Consider the following 25,611-nt stretch of genomic DNA (forward strand, 5'->3'; position numbering starts at 1 on the left):
CTGAAGCACTTAAGAAGCAAAATAATGGAAAGGCACCAGGCCCAGATGGACTTCCGGCAGAATTTTACAAAACATTACAAGAATCGTTGAACCTCCATTGCTAGAAGTTATGAATGAAGTTATGTTAAAGAAGAGGATACCTAAATCATGGTCATATTACACTTGTTCCAAAAGAGGAGGACGATCCATTACAAATCAAGAACTATAGACCTATTTCCTTACTAAACACAGATTATAAAGTTTTTGCTTCAATATTGGCAGAAAGACTTAAAAATACTTAAACAATTTTATCCATCCTGGTCAAAATGAATTTCTGCCAAAGAGACAAATTAAAGACAATATGAGAGTCATTTTGGACACTTTGGAATACTATGAGGCACATCCTGAAAAACAAATGGCTCTGATATTTTTAGATGCCCAGAAGGCATCTGATAATGTGAATTGGCGATTCATGTTATTGCTGCTGGAACAGATGGGCTTTGCTAAAAAATTTATTCAAGCAATAGAAGCTATATATCTTAAGCAAACAGCAAAGGGAGATAGAGGGAGAACTGACAGACTCTAACGATATAAGGAAAGGAAAAAGACAAGGGTGCCCACTATCACCTCTGTTGTTTGTGTTAACTTTGGAAGTGCTAAATAGAAATATTAGAGATGAAAATAATATAAAAGGGATGAAAATTAAAAAGGAAGAATTTAAACTGCAAGCTTTTGCAAATGATCAGGTTTTCATTTTAGAAGACCCATTAGAAACAGCATCAAAATTGATAGAAAAGATAGAGACATATGGAAAGGTGGCTGGTTTGAAAATAAATAAAGATAAGACAAAGATCTTGACAAAGAATATGTTATCAAGATAAAAGGAAGAACTGGAAGATCTATTGAAAATCCAGGTCAGGAATGAGATCAAGTACTTGGGGATATATTTGACAGCAAGATGCAGTACACTAAAAGAGAATAATTATATCAAACTTAAGCAGCAGATACCGCTAGATTTGGCGAAATGGGAAAATTTACAACTGTCATTAATAGGGAGAATATCAACAATCAAGATGAATATATTACCCAGAATTTTATATTTGTTCCAAACAATTCCAATTAGGCTTGGAAAATATTACTTTGAAGATTTAAATAAAATTGTGTTGAAATATATATGGCAAGGTAAGAAAGTGAGAATAAAGTTAAAACTTTTGCAAGATGCTAGAATAAGAGGAGGATTTGGTTTGCCTAATTGGGAGTTGTATAACCAAGCTAAAAATTTGATGTGGGTTAAGGAATGGATAACATTAAGAAATACTAGATTGTTGACATTAGAAGGACATGATCTGTTGTTGGGGTGGCATGCTTTTTTATGGAAAAAGGAACTAAAACACTGGGGTACTTTAGAAGACATTATATACGGGAGTCTCTGTGGTTAAACTGGGAGAAGATTAAAAGACAATGTTATTTGAAAATTCCAGTCTGGTTATCGACTATTAAAGCATTTTCTTATCCTATAATATACAAAAAGGAACAAACAGTTAGATATTGTGAAATATTGAATGAAAAGGGTGAACTTAAATCTATGCAAAAATTAGAGGAACAAGGTATAAAGATGAATTGGTTTTCATATGCGCAAATACATTCAAGGTATGATAAAGATTCTAAAACAGAAGGTTTCTATGATAAACTGACTGACTTAGATAAGATTTTGACAGGTACTGATGAAAAGGTGATTAAAAATTTGTATGGATATTTATTAGAAATTAAAGTAGAAGAAGAACAAGTTAAAGAAACTATGATTGCTTGGCGGAAGAATTTTGGATATGGGATTGATCTAGAGAAATGGCAAAAACTATGGTCTCAAAATTATAAAATGACAATGTCAACAGCATATAAAGAAAATTTGTATAAGATGTTTTACAGGTGGCATTTTCCCCCAACAAGAATAGCAAGAATGTTCAAGAATAAATCTGAAAAATGTTGGAAATGTCATCAGACACCTGGCTCGTATTACCATATGTGGTGGACATGTGCGGATGCTAAAAAATATTGGACTAAAATCCACACGTGGTTGGAAAAAATGACAAAAAAACATATAGATTTGAAACCAGAAATATTTTTATTGGGAATTTTACCTGAAATATATAGTAAAGACTTGAAATACCTGATTGTAAATATATTAACAGCAGCTAGGATTGTATTTGCTAAAAACTGGAAAAATGAGAAAACACCATCACAGGAGGAAATCATTAAAAAAATATTGGAATGTGCTGAAATGAGTAGATTGACATTTGAAATTAGAGAACAAAATGATAAACAATTTTATAAAATTTTGGATCTATTCTATCAATGGTTAGACAATAAAATATAGTAATGAAATATGTAGATTCTTAGAAAATAATAAATATATAAAGATGTATTCTTTTCTTATTATATCTACAAAATGATTTTAGGATAGATTTGGGATGATAATATGAACTGTCATAAAACAAATTAAGGAAAATATGATTATTTCATAAAACATGAATGAATAAAAGTATAGTCAAATGATTGATTAACAATAATATTAATGTATTTAATATTTGATTGAAAATATGAGAGCATATACAATGTAATTGTAATTGAAGACTAGGAAATGGAAGCACAAAACAATTTGTAAACCAACCGGCACACTGTATGTATATATATGGAAGATGGCTTGATGTTTTTATGTTTTGTTTGTCTATGTTTGTTTTAAAAACTAATAAAAACTTTTTTTAAAAAACTAAAACTAAAACTGAAGAAAAAATAATAATAAAATGTATAAATTCCATTCAACTCGGTATATAACTTTTCCCTTGAGTACCGAGATGAACTGATCCATTGCAGGAACAGGAAGGAACATGATCTTGAGATTGAATAGATCATCTTAATTGGTCCCAAATTGATTTGCAAAAATAGGTTTGCGAATATGTTTTTTTTTCCAGAACAAGTTTAGCATTACAAAACTCAGTACAAAAAATTAGAATAAAACAGTTTTATGCTGTTTCCAAATGAAGAAGATATAATTAATATAAACAGAATTACTGGTCTGTTTTTTTATGTCATAGACGTGTTGACTTGGTTATTAAAGCATTTAACCAAGCATGTGAAATTCATCTTATGCAGCTATTATTTGGTAAAATATGACATGGTGATTATTCAAATGATCATTCAATATTGTACATAATTTCATGATGGTTACAATAAATATAGATAAACAAACACATTGAGTTCAAAACTGGACATTTAAAAATGTTGATAGAGTTTTGATTGTATTGTCTCTAGGTTTATATCAGATAATACAGGATTACAGAATGCTTTGTTTCTCCATATCAACTGTGGGTTAAAATTTCATTTTTGGAATGCTTAGAAAATGGTACTTCTCCAATTTTTTGAAAAAAAATTCTTAATGGTTATTTTTCCAGTTTGAAAATCTACAATTAATACTTGTTGCTTTTGCTTTCTGTGTGCAGTAAAATTATTAGATATTTAAAAATATGTTAAATGGCTTTACTATTGTGATATTTTACTATTATTCTATATTTTTATATATTCATATTTTATTATAGGTTGATGCCTTGAGATTACGTTTAGAAGAAAAAGAAAGTTTTCTTAATAAAAAAACCAAACAACTGCAAGACCTCACAGAAGAAAAAGGAACTCTGGCCGGAGAAATTCGAGATATGAAGGACATGTTAGAAGTTAAAGAAAGAAAAATTAATGTTCTACAGAAAAAGGTAGGTTTATGACACGGACTATTACAACTGGACAATAAATATAAATAGGCAAGGCTGATCAGAAAGCAGCCAATGACTGCCTTTTCCTCTTTTGTTTTGGTTAAAAAACTTTGCTGACTCTTTCCTTTCCTTTTTTTTTTTTAAGACTGAGGGAAACCTTTAACATTTAAATCTCATACCCTCAAAAAGCAGGAAGTTATACAGGAAATAAGCTCTCTATATTCAGAAGCATCTTCCAATGGATTAGATATTGCACCATCAACAGCATTTTTAAAATAGCTTCCTTCCTTATCGCTCACTGTCAAACTTCTTATCCACATATTTCCCAATAAATTCTCACCCTCCTTGGGATTTATTAATTTTTCTTTCCCTTTCAGGGATCCACTATCTTTATGGTTGGGTGATGACTCCCACACTTAGCGACCTTTACAAGTGGGACATCATTCCGCCATACTGCAGCTGCCAAAAAAGCCAAAGGGTCATAGGCTGCATTAACAAAGGGATAGAATGAGCTTGATGTTTTTATGTTTTGTTTGTTTATGTTTGTTTTTAAAAACCAATACATTTTTTTAAAAAAAACCCAAAGGGATAGAATCAAGATCCCATGAAGTATTAGTACCACTTTATAATACCTTGGAAAGACAAAGATTATTAGAGGACTGGAGACTAAAATATATGAAGAACAGTTGCAGGAATTGGGTGTTTTTTGTTTAATGAAAAGAACTATGGATGACATGAAAGCAGTGTTCCAATATCTTAGGAGGCTGCCACAAAGAAGAGGGGTTCAATCTATTCTCCAAAGCACCTAAGTTAGGACAAGAAGCAATAGATCAAAACAAATCAAGGAGAGAGGCAACCTAGAACTAAGGAACTTTTTCCTGATAGTGAGAACAATTAATCTGTAGAAGGACCTGCATCCAGAAGTTCTTGGTGCCCCAACACTGGAGGTTTTTAAGAAGAGATTGGACAACCATTTGTCTGAAATGTTATAAATTTTCCTACTTGAGCAGATAGTTGGGCTAGAAGGCTTCCATGATTCCCTTCAACTCTGTTATTCTGTTACACTGTTATCATCTAGCTGATCTTGCTTGATCTTGAAAAAGTTAAGCCGGATTGGATCTGGCAAGATGGAGCAAGACATTCTAGAGCAGAAGGATTATCTTTGAAGTTTAAAACAACAAACAATCATTCTTATTTTATTTTATTGCATGCAAAAGAATATGGATTTAAATTCAAGTGAAATTTCAGGCCCCCTAGCACCAAGTTTAGTAATGAAGAGCCAAGAGACATATGTGGATTATTACTAGAGAATATTCTCACCAACAATCTTTAGTCTCTCAGGCTTCCCCATTTTCAATGACTTGAAAACATCAAGAAGGATAACTTGTTATGGGTTTGTTCAGACTGAGAAACAGGGAATACTGAAAATCTATAGCAGAACACAACATCAACAGTGAACTATTGATTACTTCTGTATTTGATTATTTCTGTATTTATATATACTTCTGTATACATATATTTGATCAGAAAATGACTGGGAAAGGTGGTGGATAATGGAGTTTTTCTAACATGTTTACTTTCTATTTTTATAATACCATTTTGGATACATAATCTAGTTTAAAATCTGTTGGCAAGTATACCTGCTAGTAAAAAGCAAATGATTATATATGTGTAGGATATTCTGTTTTGGTTGGGTTATATGTGATTTAGATTCTTCTCACTTAAAAGAATTGAGTGATATGGAGGTATACTTTCTGCTTTGTTAATTAGATGTTATATTTTAATATCAATTTCTAATGTATAAATAGAGATTGAAATCAAATTTGTCTTGAAAGTAATTCCAAGTAAATTCCTGTATGTGTTTTATAGCTTGTACTGGTAATATTTAATGCAATCTTTGGATTATATGTTTTAGAGGGAGATTAACACTAGGTTTCTAGAATAGATTTCATAATTGTAAGCACAAATTAATTTATGTTTTCACTTGCAAGATCAAATAAATTTTTCTAAGGGTAAAGGTAAATAGTGCCATAAGGATTAAGGGATTCAGACCAGTTATTTCTATTTAAATACTTGGGTTATGGCTGTAGTTTTCTCTATGGCCTTGAGGACTGCATGATTTATTTCCAACAGATGGTGTGATAAATTCATTCACAGATGATTTATCTGAAGAAAGTTTTAACTGAAACACTATCCTTTTTCCCTTCCAATTGTTTAAGTAAATTCATATCATTATACTATAAAGAAAAGGTTCACTGTTTATTTTCCTTAGGTCTGGTGTGCAGCCTCCATTCGGTTTTCCATTTAAACTGATTTTTAAAATGGTCTTCTTATTAACTTTATAGCATAGACTGATTGTAGAGCATACCTTCCTTTTTTGAAGGCTTTTCTACTTACTTTTATCCAGAGGGCTATTTTACCTTTTCTCCAGGATCAAGTAAATTACTCCCTCTTGATCATAAAATGGCATAGAAGTTTCCCTGTCTATTTAATGCTGAATCCAAATGATTATACATGGATCTCTGTAGCTTACTATATCATTCTGGGAAGATTCTTAAAATGTTTTCTTGTTTTAACCTTTACCCAGTTCCTGATGCACTTATACTTTAGTGATCTTTTTAAAAAAGAAAAACAACAACAACAAGGGTTTCTAAGCTTTTTGCCATCACCTCTCCCTTCAGTGTAATTTTAATGCACCCACATGACCTAAAAATCCAAACACCAGAATGAACACGTATGAAGATTGAAAACAATACAGGGAAACTTTGGGAGAGGTGGGTTCAGTATAACAACATATAACTAAAAGGTTCTTCACATCCCCCTGAACTGTGTCTGCACCTCCCCAAGGGGAGGACACTTCACAGTTTGGGAATCCTGTCCTAAACAATAGAACAACGGTGGAGGATATAGTGATCCTGGAAAAAAAAACATGAGTCTGCTTTAAGTAGTTGCAGAGAGATGCTCTATTTATTTTTCTGTGAGTAGTGAAATACTTTTTGTCTTTAATCTGAAGCACTGCACAATTATAGCAGATGTTCCTAACTCTAGTCCTTAAGGAAATAGATGTAGCACACCAGTGTTTTTGCTGGTTTTACTCTGTTAGTCATAGCTGACTTTGGGGTATATGTGTGCTCATGTCTGTTTCTGTAAGCCATTGAACCAGCACTGTCCAAAGATAATTCCATGGTCATGTGACTAACATGACATCACACCACAATGCAAACCTTATGGCATGGTGGCTCAGTGGCTTAATAGACACCGGAGAAGGTCTATATTCCAGAGGTTCGACTTTTATCACTGCGTAATGAAGTGAACTCCCGTTACTTGTGAACTCCCGTTACTTACTCCTAGCAACTGAACAGTTTGAAAGCATCTTGAACTGCAACTAGATTATATAGGTAGCACTTTGGTGGGAAAGTAACAGATATAACATAACATTATCCCACATAATCCTGCTGGACTAGGCTAACGATCAAAGGCTGTCCTGGATCAGAATGAGATGAATCTGAGACCAGCAATTTGTTTCTCATAGTAGACCACCAGCTGCCTCTGGGTTGCTTGCAAATAAGTTGAAGACAAATCCTCTCCCACCATTGTTTCCCTGCAAATAATATTTGGATGAATGCTGGCCCAACCTACCAATGGGCTCCCTCTGAACAAAAGCTGATCTGGTTTCAGTAAGAAATAGATGATAATGGGAGTGCTACAATTATTGGAAAGGGTCCGTTTTTTCCAAACATAAGCAGATACATAAGGGCACAGAAGTAATTAAGCTTTGTTACCTGTATTTCCAGAGTATAGATCCAAAGTGCACTCATGTCCTTATTAAATTATGGTTGTCCTTCATTTTTCATTATCAGCACTGCAGTTGTCTATTTCGTTACTTCATTCCTGACAGGCTATATTTTATTTTAGAAATGTATACGTTGCCTGATTGTGATCAGTCTTTAGATAATGTATCTTTAGATAGATAGATAGATAGATAGATAGATAGATAGATAGATAGTTGATAGACAGACAGACAGATGATAGATAATAAGTGTGCACACAGACACATATACATAAATACAAACTGAAGAGCCATGGCCACACAGTGGTTAGAATGCAGTGCTGCAGGCTAACTCACTGCGCATTCCAGGTGTTCAATTCTGAGCGGCTCAAGGTTGACTCAGCCTTCCGAGGTCAGTAAAATGAGGACCCAGATTATTGGGGACAATATAAACCACTTAGGGAGGTCTGTAAAGCACTGTAAAATGGTACATAAGTGCTATTGTTATATACATAAACATATATGTACACACACTTATATATAATTATATTAGGAATGTATATGACAGTATAATAGAACTAAGTTTGGTGTTGTTCACTCTGCAAGTAATCACCAAGGGCCTTCTTAAAAAGCTGGGCCTTTAACTTTTTGGAAGACTGTAGGTTATTCTGTAAACTATGGGGCACCTTTGGATCATGTCATGTCTAAGAGAAAGTTGCTCAGGAATAATTTGCTATATTCTGTTCTAAATCTTGAGATATGACAACACTACTCCCTGTTTTTGGGGAAACTCTCCAAGCAGTCACTGGAGTTTGACTAGATCCAAAGGGAATTTAGATAGCTCATCTTAATTCGTCTTCCCTCCCTAAGAAGGTTATCATGACTACAAGCTTCTGGATGACAGAGAGAATGTACATGTTTAACAAAGGAGTAACAGAATACCCTCAGTTCTCAAGGATATATATGTGTCAAGCTAGATATTAGTTGCTAGCCTGCATTATCTGTCATAGTAGCCATGAGATTCTGAGCAATTCATGAGCCAACTCCCAATTGTAAGAGGGTTAAAGCTTTAAAGGGTTATAAGTTTAAGGGGCTCAACAAGCTTGAACACATCAGGAAGAGATACATTAATATGATAAATATTATAAATTTATAAATTTATAATTTTATAAATATTAATGTTAAAGTGCTGTTTTAATATTTCTTAGTACAACTTGAGCAATATAATTCCACAATGTATCATGCTACTTTATGGTTATTAGAAAATCTGGCAATATTTCCAAGGAATGCACCTAAATGCAAGATCATGTCAGTGTTTTAGGATTATTATAATTGTGCTTTGTTTCTGGGGTCCCAGCATATCTGATTATTTATTCAGTTCTTGATTTGATTTATTTGTAATCAATTTACTTTCCAAGAGGATGTTGAAATGAAAATGTATACTATGGGTATTTCTGAAAGTAGAAACTAAGCTACAAAAGTTTTTTGAAATTTTTAAGTTGGAGAAAAATCTGTAGACAGATTTTAGGAAAGGAATGTGATAATGAAAGAGGATTAAAATAATACTTACAAAACTTTCCAACTAAAATTAATACAGTTTTCATGTTTAATGGTGAAGGCATATAACTTATTAAGTACAATACAACTTACAAGCCAATCAAAGTTAGCAACAGGTGTCCTCCAATGTAATGTAATTAGTATGCACAGACTGAATTTGTTGGTCCTGCTCAGATTAAGGGTATATGGTGTGTGGACCAGATATCAGAGTTTCCAGGTATTGTGAAATTGTTAATCATGTTCTTAAATTTGGGTTAAGCCACAGAACATCGTAAAGCAAAATTAACTTAGGTATGCAGATTGTTGAGAAATTTTCACTACTAGCAAAAGTTGCAGTGGGGGTAGGAGTTGTTAGACAATATAAGAAATTCTGGAGATCATGCAAGACTTATCTTTTGTAAAATAATTAGAAGGCATTAGAATTAAATAGTACAATACAATCTATTCAAATAGTCTTCTTACTTACAAGGCAATATGTGTTGGTACAAAAATTGAGATGGTACATCTCAAAACCTTGAAGCAATAAGAAGAGAAACTAATACTCTGGTAGTTCCTTTTAATATTCCTAAATATGATTGAACACTTAATCAGATTGAAGCCAGGTCCAAGAACAAGAAAAATAATTTTTAGTCCTTTGACTCCCTTATTTTCTCTTTAAACTGCCTGTCCTAGAGCAGCTTTAATAATCTTGTAAAAATATTTAATTAGCTTGAGGCACGTTCTTTTCATGTCTTTCTTATTTGAGAGCTACACAGAAAAGCAAAACAGTTTGAAACATATTTTAAATATATATTTATTATATAAATTGGTGCTTAGAAGGTCTGGAAATGGATTAATAAGGTTCTTCTGCCCCCCACAACCTAAAAGTGCAAGTCACCCATTAAGAATAAATGCTTTCATTTACAAAGTATAGATTGTGCTAGTCTTATATATTTTGCCTCAGTAAGTAGCATCTAGAGATCACTTTGTTTCAAATGCATGGTTCATCATTAAATGTTTAAACATGGAAAAGAAATATACAGATTATGGCTTATGAAAGCAGATGACCATGTGCACCCTTTGTGTACTGTACATGTAGTAGATGCTGCTGAATATGTATTATGTGGTCTATTGTAACAAAAGAAAGTGAAATCACTGTGTGTTGAATGAAAGAACAGAAAGTAAAATTACTGTCTATTAAATGAAGGTGAGAACAGGATATGTCAGGAGAAACTAAAAATAACTGCAAAGCAATGGATTTCTAAGAAGTACAGGTGGTAAAACAAGAAGATAGAGGGTCAAGAATGAACGAGTACTGAAGGAATATGGATTTTCAAATTAATGAGTACTGAAGGAATATGGGTGTCAAAATGGCAGCCTGCAGGACAGATGTGTCACACGCAGGCCACACCCACCCCAGCTCCATGAATGGAAAAAACATTGTGAAATGTCACATGATGGTAGTGTGATGCAGTGAGTTTGAAACCCATTGAATACAAACAAACAACTAACTAATATTAAAGTGGTATACTGAGGTGGCTTGGTCCAGTGGTGGGATTCAAATTTTTTTACTACCGGTTCTGTGAGTGTGGCTTGTTGAGCAGGGCAGGGGAAGGATACTGTAAAATCTCTATTCCCATCTCACTCCAGGGAAAGGTTACTGTAAAATCCCCATTCCCTCCCCACTCCTGGGGGAAGGTTACTGCAAAATCCCATTACCTTCCCACCCCACTAAACTGTTTTCCAGTTCCATACAAAAGAAGACCCAGCCAATTAGCTGGGACTCGGAAGGCAGAGAATAGATGGGGGCGAGGCCTGTCAGAAGTGGTATTTTGCCAGTTCTCTGAACTACTCAAAATTTCCACTGCTGGTTCTCCAGAACTGGTCAGAACCTGCCGAATACCACCTCTGGTTTGGTCATATTGAGAAAATGAGAACGCAATTGCAAACAAATATTTGAGTAAAAAGGGGAGAGAAGGAGAAAACTGAATTTGAATTGAATTGGTGAAATTTAGAGAAAGGGGAAGATGAAATTTAAGAAATAAAAGGCAATGTATGAAGTGGTATATGGTCATAGTAGATGTAAGGATACTTACATCTTTGCAAGGATAGAATTTTATGGAGAAGTGCAATCAATAGAGTTGGAATAATCTAGAATTAGCTATATTTTCTTTCCTTTTTTTTACAACTGTAATTTATTTTGCATACTATCTCTTGCTCTATTTTTTTTGGATTACATGGCTTACCCACAAAGCTAGCTAAGTATATATAGTGTGTCTCTGTGCTTGAAATCATAAAAATGGCCTCTTTCAGTGCTGCTAGGACCAAACCCTCTGGCATCATGTAACAAGGGAGTTCTGTTATGGCAGATCACAGAAGCCAGGAAGGTCAAGTGTCAAGTACATGTGTAATAAACTTCTGAATCTCCAGGAATCTGATCAAATCATCTGATTGCACAAACTGAAATGAAACTATGCAAACATGAAAAGTGGAAAAGGCAGGCACTCTTGACTGATCCTGAATTTGTGACTTAGATTCAGTTTTACTACAAGGTCACAGTCTTGTGGTTCATGATCACAGACCCAAAATATTGGCAGCAAACTTTATTCCTTCCTTGGACTGCATTTTTTTGAATTTCTGGGAGTGTTCATTCAAATTATTGCACCTTGCTCAACAAAGTATACCAATGATAAAGGTCAGAGATTAATTGTTTGCAGGATTCGTGTGTCCCCCCCAACATTCCTTAGGAAAGAAAAACATATATCTCAATTATTTTTATAAAAAGAGTCAGGAAAATTGTGTTTCTGTTTTTAATAATGGAACGTTTAACATCTTTGTTAGCTTATTTGCTCAAAGCGATGTACCTATTAACAAATACATACAAAGCATAGGCTGGTATGAATCAGCACCGGTCCATTCAAATTGGATCTTCAACTTTCACAGATGGTGTGATTCAGAGGTTGTGATTCAAGACACTGGGAAAACTGATTCAAGCAAAGCAGCTTTGTGATTTTATTGAAGAAACAATTGGCCAGAGACTAAAATGGGGATGAAATACAACGGCTCCTCTTCTTCCTTTTGTTTCTTTGTGATATTTTTGTATGCATATTTTAAGGTAGAGATAGTGGAGATAAAGGAAGTACAGGGTTGCAGGCTCCAAATTGTCCAACAAATAGTAGTGAAAATATTCTTGGAATAATTGAAAAGGGTTCCCCCTCCATCTAAAAAATGTAAAACTTTCAAGAATAGCTTGAAGGTTTTTCTGGAGTGACCAGCTGGCATGAAAATGAAGACTTATACTGTGATCACCTTTTTGGGGTGGTATAGTATTTATGAGGTGCCAGGAAAGTTTCCATAACTAGTTAGCAAGTTTGGTCCTTCCTAGAAATGCTTCCCATCATTAGCTAGGTAGAGCACCTTGGAAAGTTGCTCTTGTGTTGGTGTCATGGCTGTAGCTAGGCAAAAGAATCAGGTTAGCCCAATCAGCTGCAATGCCACAGAGCTAGGTAGGGCACAGAGAAAGAAGCTAGTAAAGAGAAAGCATTTTTAGTCCTCCTGATGATGACTCTTTAGCACAATTAGAATGTTGCTCACTTGTTCATAGTAATTGTTCAGGAAGTTTACTAGTACTGACAGACAGTGTGATTAAAAGAGGCGGTTGCAGTTCACTGACTATATTGCCTACAGGTAGGGGAAAAAAATACCCTTTTTGAACCATAAGATAACTAGAGCATATTTATCCTATTCTCTGGAATATTCCTTGATTTTCCTGTTGGGCCCCCGTTTTGCAAACTAAAATGGCTTTTCTTATGTCAAATTAAGCATTACTGACTTCCTTCATAAATTGGTTATTTCAACTTTCTAGGTAAAGGTAAACCAAAAGTAACCAAAGTATGAAATTATCCTTCCTTTCTATTTTTTTGTGTATGTTACATTATCTCTCAATATATTATCTTAATATTGAAAATTATGTCCTTTAAACAAAGAACAATAGCTTTCACCCAATTAATGTTTCCTTAGAAGCAACCTACCTTCCTTCCTTCCTTCCTTCCTTCCTTCCTTCCTTCCTTCCTTCCTTCCTTCCTTCCTTCCTTCCTCCCTCCCTCCCTCCCTCCCTCCCTCCCTCCCAATTATTTTGCCCTGTGGATGAAGATATTGTTGTGTAGGATTAATGGAATAACATACTTTGGTTTATGAGATAAGGATTTAAATCCTGGCTCAGTTTCAAACTTCAGTTTGGAGTAACTTTTCAGCTGGACTTGTCACATGGGAAGCTTAGAGAGAGAAAAAGGGGGGCTAATTTAGTACATGGTTGCAAAGAAGGAAAAATTAAAGTGCAATATAAATGGTATTTTAACAGGTCAAAATGCACTGTTTTATACATTGCCTATTATTCTCAGTACAATGTAAATAATTATTAATCTTTTAGATGCATGCAGTAAAGTATGCTTATTATTCTGTTTATGACTATAGTTTTTACTTTTGAACTTTTCTCCCACTGGAAAAAAAATTACAATGGAAGTTTATCTGGAGACAATCATTTCAGCATTTAATTATATTATATCTGCTACTAAAAAAACACTATTTTGATTTTTTTATTAGGTCCTTGTTTAATTCACACATTTGAACGTACTATCTTGAAGTAGGGTAAAATTATTCTGAATTTAACTACTGCAGATGCAGGCTGAGTATGGAACCTGTATTAATTTCCTGCCTCACAAGTTTCTTTTGAGAAGTGGCTTAGAATGAATGAAGATTAATATGCTTCCTTATTCAACCAGACTTTTCTTGATAAAGTTCCTTCTTGCGTTGTCTTTATTCAGTTTGATTGTCTGACCTCACAGTTGCCCCCAGTGATGCTTGGCTAAATACAGGTATAGAAGAAAGGAAGGGGAAAATCTTGAAAGCAGTTGAGCAACTTTTTTATTGTCAAGAGCAAGGAATTTTCTACCTGAGTCACACTTCAAATGCCAAAGTTAAGGTTTCCTTTAGTGGTTGTGATTGTAAACCTCTAATTTGGTTTTGTTGGCTTACTCTTAAGGAAGCTTTTGAAATGTATTTCTGAATGAACTCTGGTCCTTCCCTTCTGGAAGGAAATTCAGGTAGGTTGGCACCTTTTATTAGAATCATGTGGCTGATTGATTGATTGATTGGGTGCCCTCATAATAACATGCATTAATGAAAGAATATACATTTTTGTGTATCTGTTTATTCTCTTGTTGAAAAAAAGCTGACTTTACAAACTACTTCATCTAGTTTTGCATTCCTCAGGATCCAGCATGAAATTATCTACAAATTATATGCATGTTGAATAAGGAACATCTTATTGACATACTGATTAGATTTCTGAGATGGCATCTGTACACTAGTTTGAGGGACTTTGGTGGTGCTTACTATCAGGAATGTTCAGGGTCATATGGGTCATGTTTCTTTTACATTGCCATTGATTCCACTGTCATTCATACTCAAATTTTAGGTGACAGTATTCTTCTAAGGGCAAAATTGATCATTCTCATGAAAAATAATTTAGACAAAATAAAGCAAAGCTTGTGTGTTGGTGGGGGGGGTTTTAACTGAACTATAGTAAGAAGCTTTGGAGATGTGATATTTCTATTTCCAATGCAAAAAGATTTAATCAGCTCTTCTCAAAGTAATGTAGAACATAGTTATTCTTTGGATTCACTGGATTCACTGAAATCTTAATTTTGTAATGTAGTTGTAAGTTAAAATTCCTTAAATTACTGGATTCTTTGTCCTGTAAGTCTTTATAGATCATAACTAGCACTTGGATTACACCTGGGAGTTTGCTAGGAACCCATGCAGTTTGCTAAACAGGAGGGCATGCCCAAGTAAGTCCATTAGTACCTTGCCACTGCATTCTCAACCAGTTAAAGCCTCCTAGTAGTCTTCAAGGGAAATCCATGAAGTGTTAATACCATGTAGATCCACACGGAGCTATGTTTATTGATATAATGATGTTGCATCCATTTCTACCTCTTTCAGATGAAATCCAAAATAGCCAAGGTGCCCATAGGGCTCTGTTTTCATAGAATCTCTGTTGGAGTTCACTTTTGTCAAAGACAGCTGGAGGGTAATATCCTGAATAGCATTACATTAATGTAAACAAATCCTACTCCCCTCTTATTGTATGGCCCAGTTATACAGTATATACTTTATAAATGGAGGCTGTTGTCTCCTCTATTTTTCCTGTTGTATGTATTGATCCATAGCCTATCCAGAAGTATGCAATCTTGGTATTTTAGAAGAAGGAAATAGGGGAAGAAAGCAAATGAAATTACCAGTGACATTCTACCATTATTGTAAAGATATTGTAAAAAGAAGTGAGAAATTAGGATTGACTTATTTACAAAATAGAAAACAGAAGTCTGTAATATTGAGGAATGTGAACACATAAACCTTATGATTTTGTTCAATTAATACATTTTAATTATGTTTATTACTTACAATAGGGTGTACGAACATCTGGCTCAGCAAAATTTCTTTAATCTTTTTTCTCTTTTTAGAAGTTTTCAGTGTGTACTTTGTTCCTCTTCTGCTTTTTACATTGTGTCTTTAGTGGCCTTCCCACTTTTTTCCTCCCACTGCCTTCTGATTTCATTCCTTCCTTTTAAGTCATTGATCAAAATGTATTTTATTCTACAAAGCTCCTTCTACTTCAACAGAAGAGCCTATTGACTACTCTTTGCTATTTATTTATTTAACAGGGATTTAGTGTGGCTTCCTTTTTTTTAGCCAGCACAACATTTTTTTTATCTTGTGAAATTCTTGCATTCATGCAATAAGACCTGTGAAACTTTGAAAAAATTTTTTTTTCTTGCATTAAAGCAAAACGAAAAATTTAAAAACACAGATTTAATATGTGAATTGAAGTGAGTAAGATCACTATGTTAAGATGACACCTTACTGTAGTAAGTAATACATTTATGAATATTGTGTAAAATTAAAACCATGTCCTATTATGGAACATAATTAGGACTATAAAAGGACCTAAATGTTTGTGTGTTCTAGGATCAGATCCATTTATTTGTTGCCAACAATTAATGGACAGGATCTCGAATAAATCACAGGATTTTAGAATTAAGAGAATCATAGACTTGGACTGGACTTCAATGTTCATTTAGTTCCCTGCTCAGCGCAGGGTTTCTAAAGCATTTTGAATCAATAGTTTTTACAATCTCTGAAGAAGGTTTAAAGACCTCCAATGAAGGGGAACAGATTCACATAATAAAAGCTTATTCTACTGGATGACTGTGAAATTTATTTTACATAAATATTTTTTTGTCTTCACATTCAATCATTCATGGAACTGAGAAGTATGTTTGGCTTGAGATCAGTGATAATTTGTGAAAAGTATTTCCTAGTCTTCCAAGAGATTATATTATTTCCAGACTTTTAGAATGAACAAAACTTACCTCTTTATTTATCAAATTTATTTTCCTTAAAATGAAGTGCATTGTAAAGATACTATGCCATAAGCCTACACAAACTATTTAATGAAATACTTGGAATTAGCATATGAGAAGTTTCTTCTAGTTTAAGGACTAGTTAGCAGATGTGAGCTCCTACCAATTTTTGTCAATTAGATTATAATTCGGTATTTTTACTGTGGCTAAAGTCATTGCAAATATATTTGTCTTATCAATAATTAAACAATACGATGCCACGAATCATGGATGTCCCCCTGTCTTCTTTAATCTTTAACTTGGTTCTTGAAGCTTCTTTCATTAGACAATGTCAAGATATGCAGATTGTGATGACAGTTGATACTGATATCGAATGCAAACTGTTCTTGTAGATAGGTGATATAGCTACTGAGGATAATTTTTCTATTCACTGCCAAATTTTATTGAAACTATAAGTAATATGGTTTATGTTCTGGTCATACCATCAGCTAGGAAAAGTCTAGTCTGTTCCCTAAAGGATCTAAAGTATCCATTAGTTGATATTTATCCATCAACTAATGTATATTTTAAGAGGGATTTCAATATTAATTCCTAATAAATATTTTATACAGGTAAAGAAATTGAGAAACTTTTCTGAGTATTACCTGCATTGGATACAATTTGATAATAAGTTCATGAAGCATCTGAAATCTTGGCAAGTAGTAGGATCATGGTACAGTAAACCTGGATTTTCTTTTCCTGACTTGAAAGCTGCTGGACATATACTTGGTTATTAAAAGATAAGTGATTAAGTTTTCAGTCAGAATAGGAATATTGATTTTATGGAATATTTCAGATTTGAAATTAATGAGGAAGATGTTTAATTGGAAACCCTGGGCCAACGTGTCAGCTTTGTGAGGTAAACCAGACAACAAGCATGGCTAGATGAATTAATTCTACTTTATTGTAAAGTTATACCAACATAATCTTGTAATTCTGAAGATATACTCCTTTTCCCCCCTCTCTCCCCCTCTCTCCCCCTCTCGCCCCCTGCATTTTATAGCTCAGGAAACTAGGAAGAATCCCCTCTGAGTCACTTGCCCTGGTCATGTTCCTGCTGTGGGCTAAGTTTCCTTTTACCTGACCTTTCCTTTGGCTGTGTCTCTTTTTCCTGCCTCCCAAGGTCATTTCCACATACCGCTACACAAACAAAGGATAAATACCTTAAATTGGTTGACTTATAATGATTATTTTAAAGTTTTTGAGAAATTATGTTTGGACTATGACTTTCTAACAGTTTCTGCTTGGCACTATGTACAGTTGAAACATGTATTAGTAAAAAAGTGTGCTATAGTGCCTTCAAAGTTGCCTGAAATTCTACAATCTTTAAGAGATGCATAACATGAAACCAACAAATGGTTTAAAAGAGAATTTAAAAATTGGCTAAAGATTAGTATTAGTACTATACCTGAAATGTGGCATGAAAGATTTCAATTTCTTAGAAAATGAACCAGTGCAAGTCTTAATAAATATATTTATAGATATAGATAAAAGTAAAGTTGTTTCTTGTCTAGTCCAACTCTGGTATACATAAAATCTCCAGACAAGTAGTCAATTTGTAACTTTCCTTTCCAGATTAGAGGCATATTATGGACATTTGTATGCAACAGTGTTCACATTTTCACTTGACCATGTCTCAGATATGCCTTATTCTTCATTATGCAGCATCCCCCGAAGTTCTCCTAGCTTCTCTCCAGCCTATAATGGAAACAAAGTTAAGGTGACCTTAACAACCTTTTCACCAATGATATAAAGTAGGTCAATATTTACATTGCCACATTCATTCAGTGTCTATAAACCAGGGGGGATCATCTTCTCTAGGCAGGGAACTTTTATTTAGTTACCAGATACCAATTCTCCCTGAATTTATGTATTTATTTATTTTTTATTTGGCAATTGCTTACAAGATAATAGGTGTAAGTAAAAACATAGTTATGAATACATGGATACATATAAGAAAAATAAAAAAATATATAAAAGAAACAATAGGACAGGGACGGTAGGCACGTTGGTGTGCTTATGCATGCCCCCTTCAGACCTCTTAGGAAAGGGGTGAGGTCAATAGTAGACAGTCTAAGGTTAAAATTTTGGGGGTTTGGGGAAGAAACCACAGAGTCAGGTAGACTATTCCAGACATTGACTACTCTGCTGCTGAAGTCATATTTCCTGCAATCAAGTTTGGTGCGATTAACCTTGAGTTTGTATCTATTGTTTGCTCTTGTGTTGTTATGGTTGAAGCTGAAGTATTCATTGACTGGTAGGACATTGCAATGTATGATTTTATATACTATACTTAGATCGGACCAAAGGCAGCGTAGTTCTAGGTTTTCTAGGTCTAGAATTTCGAGTCTGGTGGCATAAGGTATTCTGCAACGAGTAGAGGAGTGGAGAACTCTTCTTGTGAAATATTTCTGGACTTTCTCAACTGTGTTAATATCAGATACATAATGTGGGTTCCAGACTGATGAGCTGTATTCAAATATTGGTCTAGCAAATGTTTTGTATGCTCTAGTTAGTAATGTAATACTACCAGAGAAAAAGCTACGTAAGATTAGGTTAACAACTCTTAAACCTTTTTGTTCACATTATAAAACGTAAATGACAAGGGATTTTTGTTTTGTTTTGTTTTGGGTTCTTAAATTTCTATCAAATTGCAACACTTGTCTTCAGGTGAGACTTAGTTAAATCCTTTGAGCATTTAAGAAGCATTCCTGAAATGTTTGCCAGAAAAGTGACAAGTTTACCACTTAGAAACGTATTGACAGGACACATAATTGAAAAGATTGCATGTGAAAGTTTTTAATGATTTTTAATAGATGGAGTGGCAGCTCTAAATGTGTTTATATCCATTTATGGAAATACCAAAGGATTATGTGAAGTCATTTTAATAGACAATTATGCAATCTGATTACAGACAAGGCAGTTGGAGATTATACAGATGATTCTTAGCTTGTCTGGTCATGTTTACAATATGCTGGTTAGAAACACATTTAATACCAGTGCATTGACATTTGGTGGGTCATCCCCCCGCCCCCCATCTATCTGATTAGTTTTTCAGGTTAAAAAAACAAATAAAGAAATTTCCTGGCTATGTCATCAGTAATTGCAGTATTGTCATTTATAATGATTAGCATCTGAATGGTTTTTCATAAGATATATTTATTAATTTATCTCTTATTGACATTAACTTAAGAGCAATTGTGAAAATAGTCAAGATCAGGTTGTACATGGAAAAAGAGCAATATTAATATTACTCAAATGTTTTGAAAAAGTGTAAAATTTGGAGTTAACAGGAACCAAATGTTCTACTCCCCACTGTATTTTGCAAGTGTAATACGGAGTGCAATGCTGTTAATTTAATGTCTGTATCCTTTAAATTTAAGGAAAGCATTTTTGCTAAGTGCAGCATTCTAAGACCCACAGCCTCAGATAAAGCTTGTAGTAATATCATGATTTCTAAGAGAACTGATAAAAAAAATAAATACATGAGAATTCAGATATATACTCAGGAGATGGTATTAATTTAGGGTGTTTATTATATGTATTATAGCCAGGGATAATTTTAAAAAATGCCCAAACTTTGTATACAAATTATATTCTCCTCCCTGCTCCATTTTGTTTGTTTGATTGCTTTGCTTATATGTATTCACATCTATATTTTGACACAATCTAAATGTGTAGTGTCTTTAGAATTCCACAGGGTGTCATAATGTAGTTGTTTAATCCATCACAGAAATGCATGAAATATGATGTATGCTCTTTGGAAGACCAGTTAGCACTGGATCTGAGAACAGAGAATACAAAATGTTATAAAACAGAAAACTGTTAATTTATTTACTGATTGCCTTTTTTCTATAGTTCCATATAAGGCCGTTGTGTGCACATAAACATGAACTTATAGACTCCTTCCTAAGAAGCATCTGTTCTTTATACTGGCAGATACATAGATACATTTAGTTTTTTCCTTTGCCCAGAGGAAGGTGGAAGTAGATATGAAAGAGATTCTTCAACCTATTTTTCATTCATTTTTCCTGCATTTATTTTATAATTCATATGCTTACCATGTGTCAATTTTAAAAAAATACACAAAACTACTATATATAATTAGAGTTGGATATTCAAATAATAATGATTACAGGCTCATGTATCAGCTATATTTCATGTGTCAATATTGAGCAACGTTTTGGGGATGGTTTATTTTCTCTTATACACCTTATTGAACAGTATTTGGTAGAGCAAATGGACTTGAGAGCTTATATGTTAAATGTTCACATTCAAATTTTTATCTTCTATTATATATTTCATTCCATAATGATAACAAAGACTACAATGAAATGAAAAAAATAAACTACCAAGATTTATGTAAAATGAACAGTAGCAGTAGTCATTTTCTGAACCACTTCAATTATTTTGAGTAGAATATCATTGCAGTCTTGTTACAGTTAGTCCTTGACCTACAATCACAATTGAGCCCCAAATTTCTGTTGCTAAGTGAGACATTTGTTAAGTGGGTTTTGTCCCATTTTACGGCTTTTTTGACACAGTTGTTAAGTGAATCATGGCAGATGTTAAGTTAGTAACATGGTTGTTAAGTGAATCTGGCTTTCCCCATAGACTTTGCTTATGAGGTCCCAAAAACTCTGGGATGCTGCAACCATCATGAATATGAATCAGCCGCCAAGCATCTGAATCTTGATCACATAGCCATGGGGATGCTGCCACAGTCATAAGTGTAAAAAATGTTCATAAGTCACTTTTTTCAGAGCCATTGTAACTTTGAACAGTCACTAAATGAACTGTTGTAAGTTGAGGACTATCTTATTTGTCATTAATTTTCTTTACATAGATCATTTTTTTTGGCAATATTAGTTTGTTTTACTTCAGCTCTCCATTTTTCCAATGTTTCTCTTATGTTTTCTTCTATTTTGTTCCATTTCCCCAAATACATAAATAAAAAGCAGAAATCTGCTTAACTTTAAATTTAAAAAAAATCATTATGTACTGTTGAAAATAAAATGTAACAATGCGCTTCTTATATTGCTTAGTTCTTTTATACTGTATTAGAGTGTCATAGACTAACATTTTTCTTGTATCCCAACCTTTTTTCTTTTGAACTGTGCAGCAAATAGATGCAACCTCCATCTCCCAGTCACTTTAATGTCTAAGTTCATGGCATGATAAAATTCTGTCTCTTGGTGGGGTCTCCAAAATAATTCCTCTCATATATTTGTAATTTATGCCAGGCATTGCAATCTAGAAAGACATTTGGGATGGGACGGGATGGGTACTTTATTGCAAATGAAGAACACCTCTGTCAAATATATTTCTTCAAAAGAAGTAAATATCTAATCAAATTGGATAGTTATGATTTATTGACAAAATAATACTACTCAAGTATTCTGCAGTCAGATTATCCCCAGCTAACAGTGTGAAATTAGTTTTACTTTCTCATTATATCTCAGTTTGGATATAAAAGCTTATAAAGAAACTGCAAAGCAAAGTCAGCCAATGACAGTGTAACTATGCAACCATTCCAGGGGTGTGATTCTACCTGTTTGGACCAGTTCTATAGAACTGGTTGCTACGATTCTGCACAGTTCGGAGAACTGGCAAATCACGCCACTGACTCAGGCAGCAGATTGCAGAAAGGTAGATCTGTGAGTGGCTCTGTCATTCTGCAAGCAACTCAGTCTGCCTGCCTGCTTTGCCTGATTTGGGTAAAAGTTGCTCTTTTTTAAAAAAAATCAATATTTACATAAATATTTACAATATTTACATACAAGCCATGCCCACCCAGTCACATGACCACCAAGCCACACCCACAAATTAGGCCATGCCCACAGAACTCGTTGTTAAGAAATTTGAATCCCACCCCTGAACCATCCCAATGCAATAAAGTTTTAAGGTACTGTGTATTTCATTCACAAGTTAGAATATAATAACCTCACCATTGATCCACACTGTCTCACATCTCTGGAGGGTTCCAAATTGAGGGAGATGATTTTATGGCATTCAATAGCTATATTCACCCTAGGTGAAATTTGAAAGCACAAATGAACGTAGACGGTCAGAGGGTATGTCAGGGGTCCCCAAACTTGGCAACTTTAAGACTTGTGGACTTCAGCTCCCAGAATTCTCCAAGTCTCTGAATTCTCTGAAGTCCACAAGTCTTAAAGTTGCCAAGATTGAAGACCTCTGGTGTATGTGAATTCAGTATTCTTCATTGGATTCCATATATTTTGATTATTATAAACTGTTGGTGTAGGTGCATCATGTCATAAGGTTATGTCAGAGGTGGTATTCAGCAGGTTCTGACCAGTTCTGGAGAACTGATAGTGGAAATTTTGGGTAGTTCGGAAAACCAGCAAACACCACCTCTGATTTTACAGTATCCTTCCCCTGCCACACCCACCAAACCACGCCCACAGAACTGGTAGTAAAAAAATTTGAATCCCACCACTGGGTTATGCGGCACTGTGATAATGCCAGTAATGACTGAGTGTGATCAAGGATAAAGAAATGTGCCAATTTTTTTTGCATTGTTTATTTTATTTTGGGTGAATCGTTCTATTCAGTTAAGATATATGGAAATGTTGATTGGCAAGAACTCTGCACTTAAATAGTGGCTAAATAAGTGGCATGAAGGGAGAAAACTTTCCAGGTAATCTAGCAAAGCCAGATTATCTTTCAAAAGATCTATTGTACTCTTATTTTAGGTCCAGTCTTGAAAAAAAAGTTGTCTTAAATCAGGTGGAAATGCAGGTCTTTTCCCTATATTTGATCAAAAAGCATGATACGTTGATTTTAAATATAAATTTCAGGCTATATGTTCTAGTTCTGGTTTCCAGAAAGAAACACACGACATATGCTTTGTTTTGTTAGGATAGAATGCATTCTGAAACCTTGCCTTCTGTGATAATGAAACGTTTCATTATCTTGCCTCTCCCCCTCCCCCCACAAAGATTGAAAATCTTCAGGAGCAACTTAGAGATAAAGACAAGCAACTAACTAATTTGAAAGATCGTGTGAAATCATTGCAGACAGATTCCAGTAACACAGATACAGCTCTAGCTACCTTGGAAGAAGCCCTCTCTGAGAAGGTAGGTTCTCCTGTTTTCATCTACAATTTCTTGTTAGAATTGTCTCAGATGTGTCCAAAGGACTGGCTGGCCCCTTGGGTACAGAAATCCTTGGTTCAATGAAATCCATGGTTCAAGGAAATGGATCATTTAAGAAAGATTTCTGTGTCCTGCATCCTCCTAAATCAGCAGTCGCCAACTGGTGGTGCACGAGAAAATTTTGGTGGTCCACAGAAAAATTATTTGTATTTTTCATATCGCACTAAATCAGGGATTCTCAAACTATGTCCCCCAGGCCGGATACTTGCAATGTTTGTGTTGCTGTAGAGAATCTCCCCCTCATGGTCTTTTTGTGAGAGTCAGAGGGGGGCAGAAATTCTGATTTGGGGTCTGGTTCAGCCTCCTGGGCAAAGGCTGGAGGGAAGTGCTGCTGATGGCGAAGAATCAGTGTTCCAGTGGGACTGCATCATGGCCTGGAACTGGACCATCTCAGCCCACTCAACCTCCAGCTGCCAGTACCTGGCTTTGCATTCCCATAGATCTTCTCTCTGCTTGGAAAGCCTAGTTAGAGGCCGGCGAGGCACCCCTCATTGTAAGTGACATCGAGTTGGCCATGCCCACCCAGTTACATGATCACCTAGCCACGCCCACCCAGCCAGTCATTAGGCAGATCATATTAGTGGTCCATGGGATTAAAAATTATGAAGTTAATGGTCCCTGAGGTCCAAAAGTTTGGTGACCCCTGTCCTAAGTGATCAATTTCACTGAACCATGTACAAAAACTAGAGATCTTCAGGATTCATAGATCCTGTTTGGATTAGTAGAGATTTCTGTCTTAAAACACAACAAATTCATTTCCTAAGGTGCCAAACATGTATTTTTAAGTGTCTGAACAGCTAAAAGATTACCGCTTTGGCATTCTCACCCACAGTTCTGATTGGCCCAACAGTTTCACATTGGTAAAAATCTGAATTGCTTATGTTGTTGTGAGTCAGGGCTCTAATGCATCCTGATATAGAGCTTTTTGTCTCTGTGATTTAGTTCCTGTTTGCTTTTGTAAAAAAAAAAAAAAGACATTACATTAGACTTGTAAGAGGCGAGATATAAACCCAGGAATGCTTGCCAAACAAAACAAGACTAGAAAGGATACATTGTTGCAATTTCATTATATTTGTGGTTAAACATCCAAAACATGATATCTAAAAGCATTTTAACAAGTGTAGCCACCACCTAGCTCAGAGATACTGTAGTTCAAGTCCTCTTTGTTTTGTGTTTGTGAATTATGATGTTGAGCGTTTAATAGAATGTGTGACTGACAACAGAACTAAATTTCAGTCAGTAGAGTAGGAAAAAATAATTTTAACTAAAATGTGCAAGTGTTGCTGTATAATTAATCTTAAGTGATAACTTTAAGCCTGCCTAATATTTTGGGATATATTGTTTTCCACATGGACTGGAGAATTTGCTTTCTATACTACAGTCTTATCAACTTTATCATTTTCTGTCCAGAAAAAGTCATTCTCAAACTATAGTTAAGGGAAGCTTTTAATAAACTAGTCTACAGTGACTTTTCACATTCAGAATTAAGGATGGCCACTATTTTAGTAATTATTAAGAGCTCAAGGATAATTTGTTTTGGGGTAAAATGCAAATGATCCCTTCCCTACAAGCCAGAAATCTAAGAAAACCTGGGATGGGAGGGATAGTTGACTGCTGAAGAAGGTTAAAAAGAAAAGAAAGCTATTATCAAATTTAAAGACAAGACAAAATGAACAAATAACAAGAGATGATGGCAGTCCTGCAATTTGATATAAAAGAGGGCTTTAGCTGATGAACAATGTATGACTTATATTTTGTATTCATATAACAATATTGCTAAATAAATTTTAATTGTTCATAATCAACTGACCCTCCCTATAAACAAGAGAACTTAATACCTGCCCCCAATATTCTAAAGTTTGTTTCTTGTATCCAGATGTATCATGTTGCCGTATGTAATTAAATGTTCAAATATTTTCCAAAAT

The 25,611-nt window shown here is 34.5% G+C and overlaps 1 protein-coding gene across 1 annotated transcript in view; it reads left to right on the plus strand.

Moving 5' to 3' along the window:
- Nucleotides 1-25,611, plus strand: part of ERC2 (ELKS/RAB6-interacting/CAST family member 2) — a 615,701-nt gene that overhangs the window by 215,153 nt on the left and 374,937 nt on the right. Inside the window, exons 7-8 of the mRNA XM_087923860.1 lie at nucleotides 3,573-3,740; nucleotides 23,471-23,608. Coding sequence (XP_087779986.1) covers nucleotides 3,573-3,740; nucleotides 23,471-23,608 — 306 coding nt within the window. The remainder of the gene's footprint in view (nucleotides 1-3,572; nucleotides 3,741-23,470; nucleotides 23,609-25,611) is intronic.

The sequence above is a fragment of the Pseudonaja textilis genome, chromosome 2, assembly GCF_049901715.1.
Source record: "Pseudonaja textilis isolate UNSWEBS1 chromosome 2, rPseTex1.2, whole genome shotgun sequence".
NCBI classification, from domain to species: domain Eukaryota; kingdom Metazoa; phylum Chordata; class Lepidosauria; order Squamata; family Elapidae; genus Pseudonaja; species Pseudonaja textilis.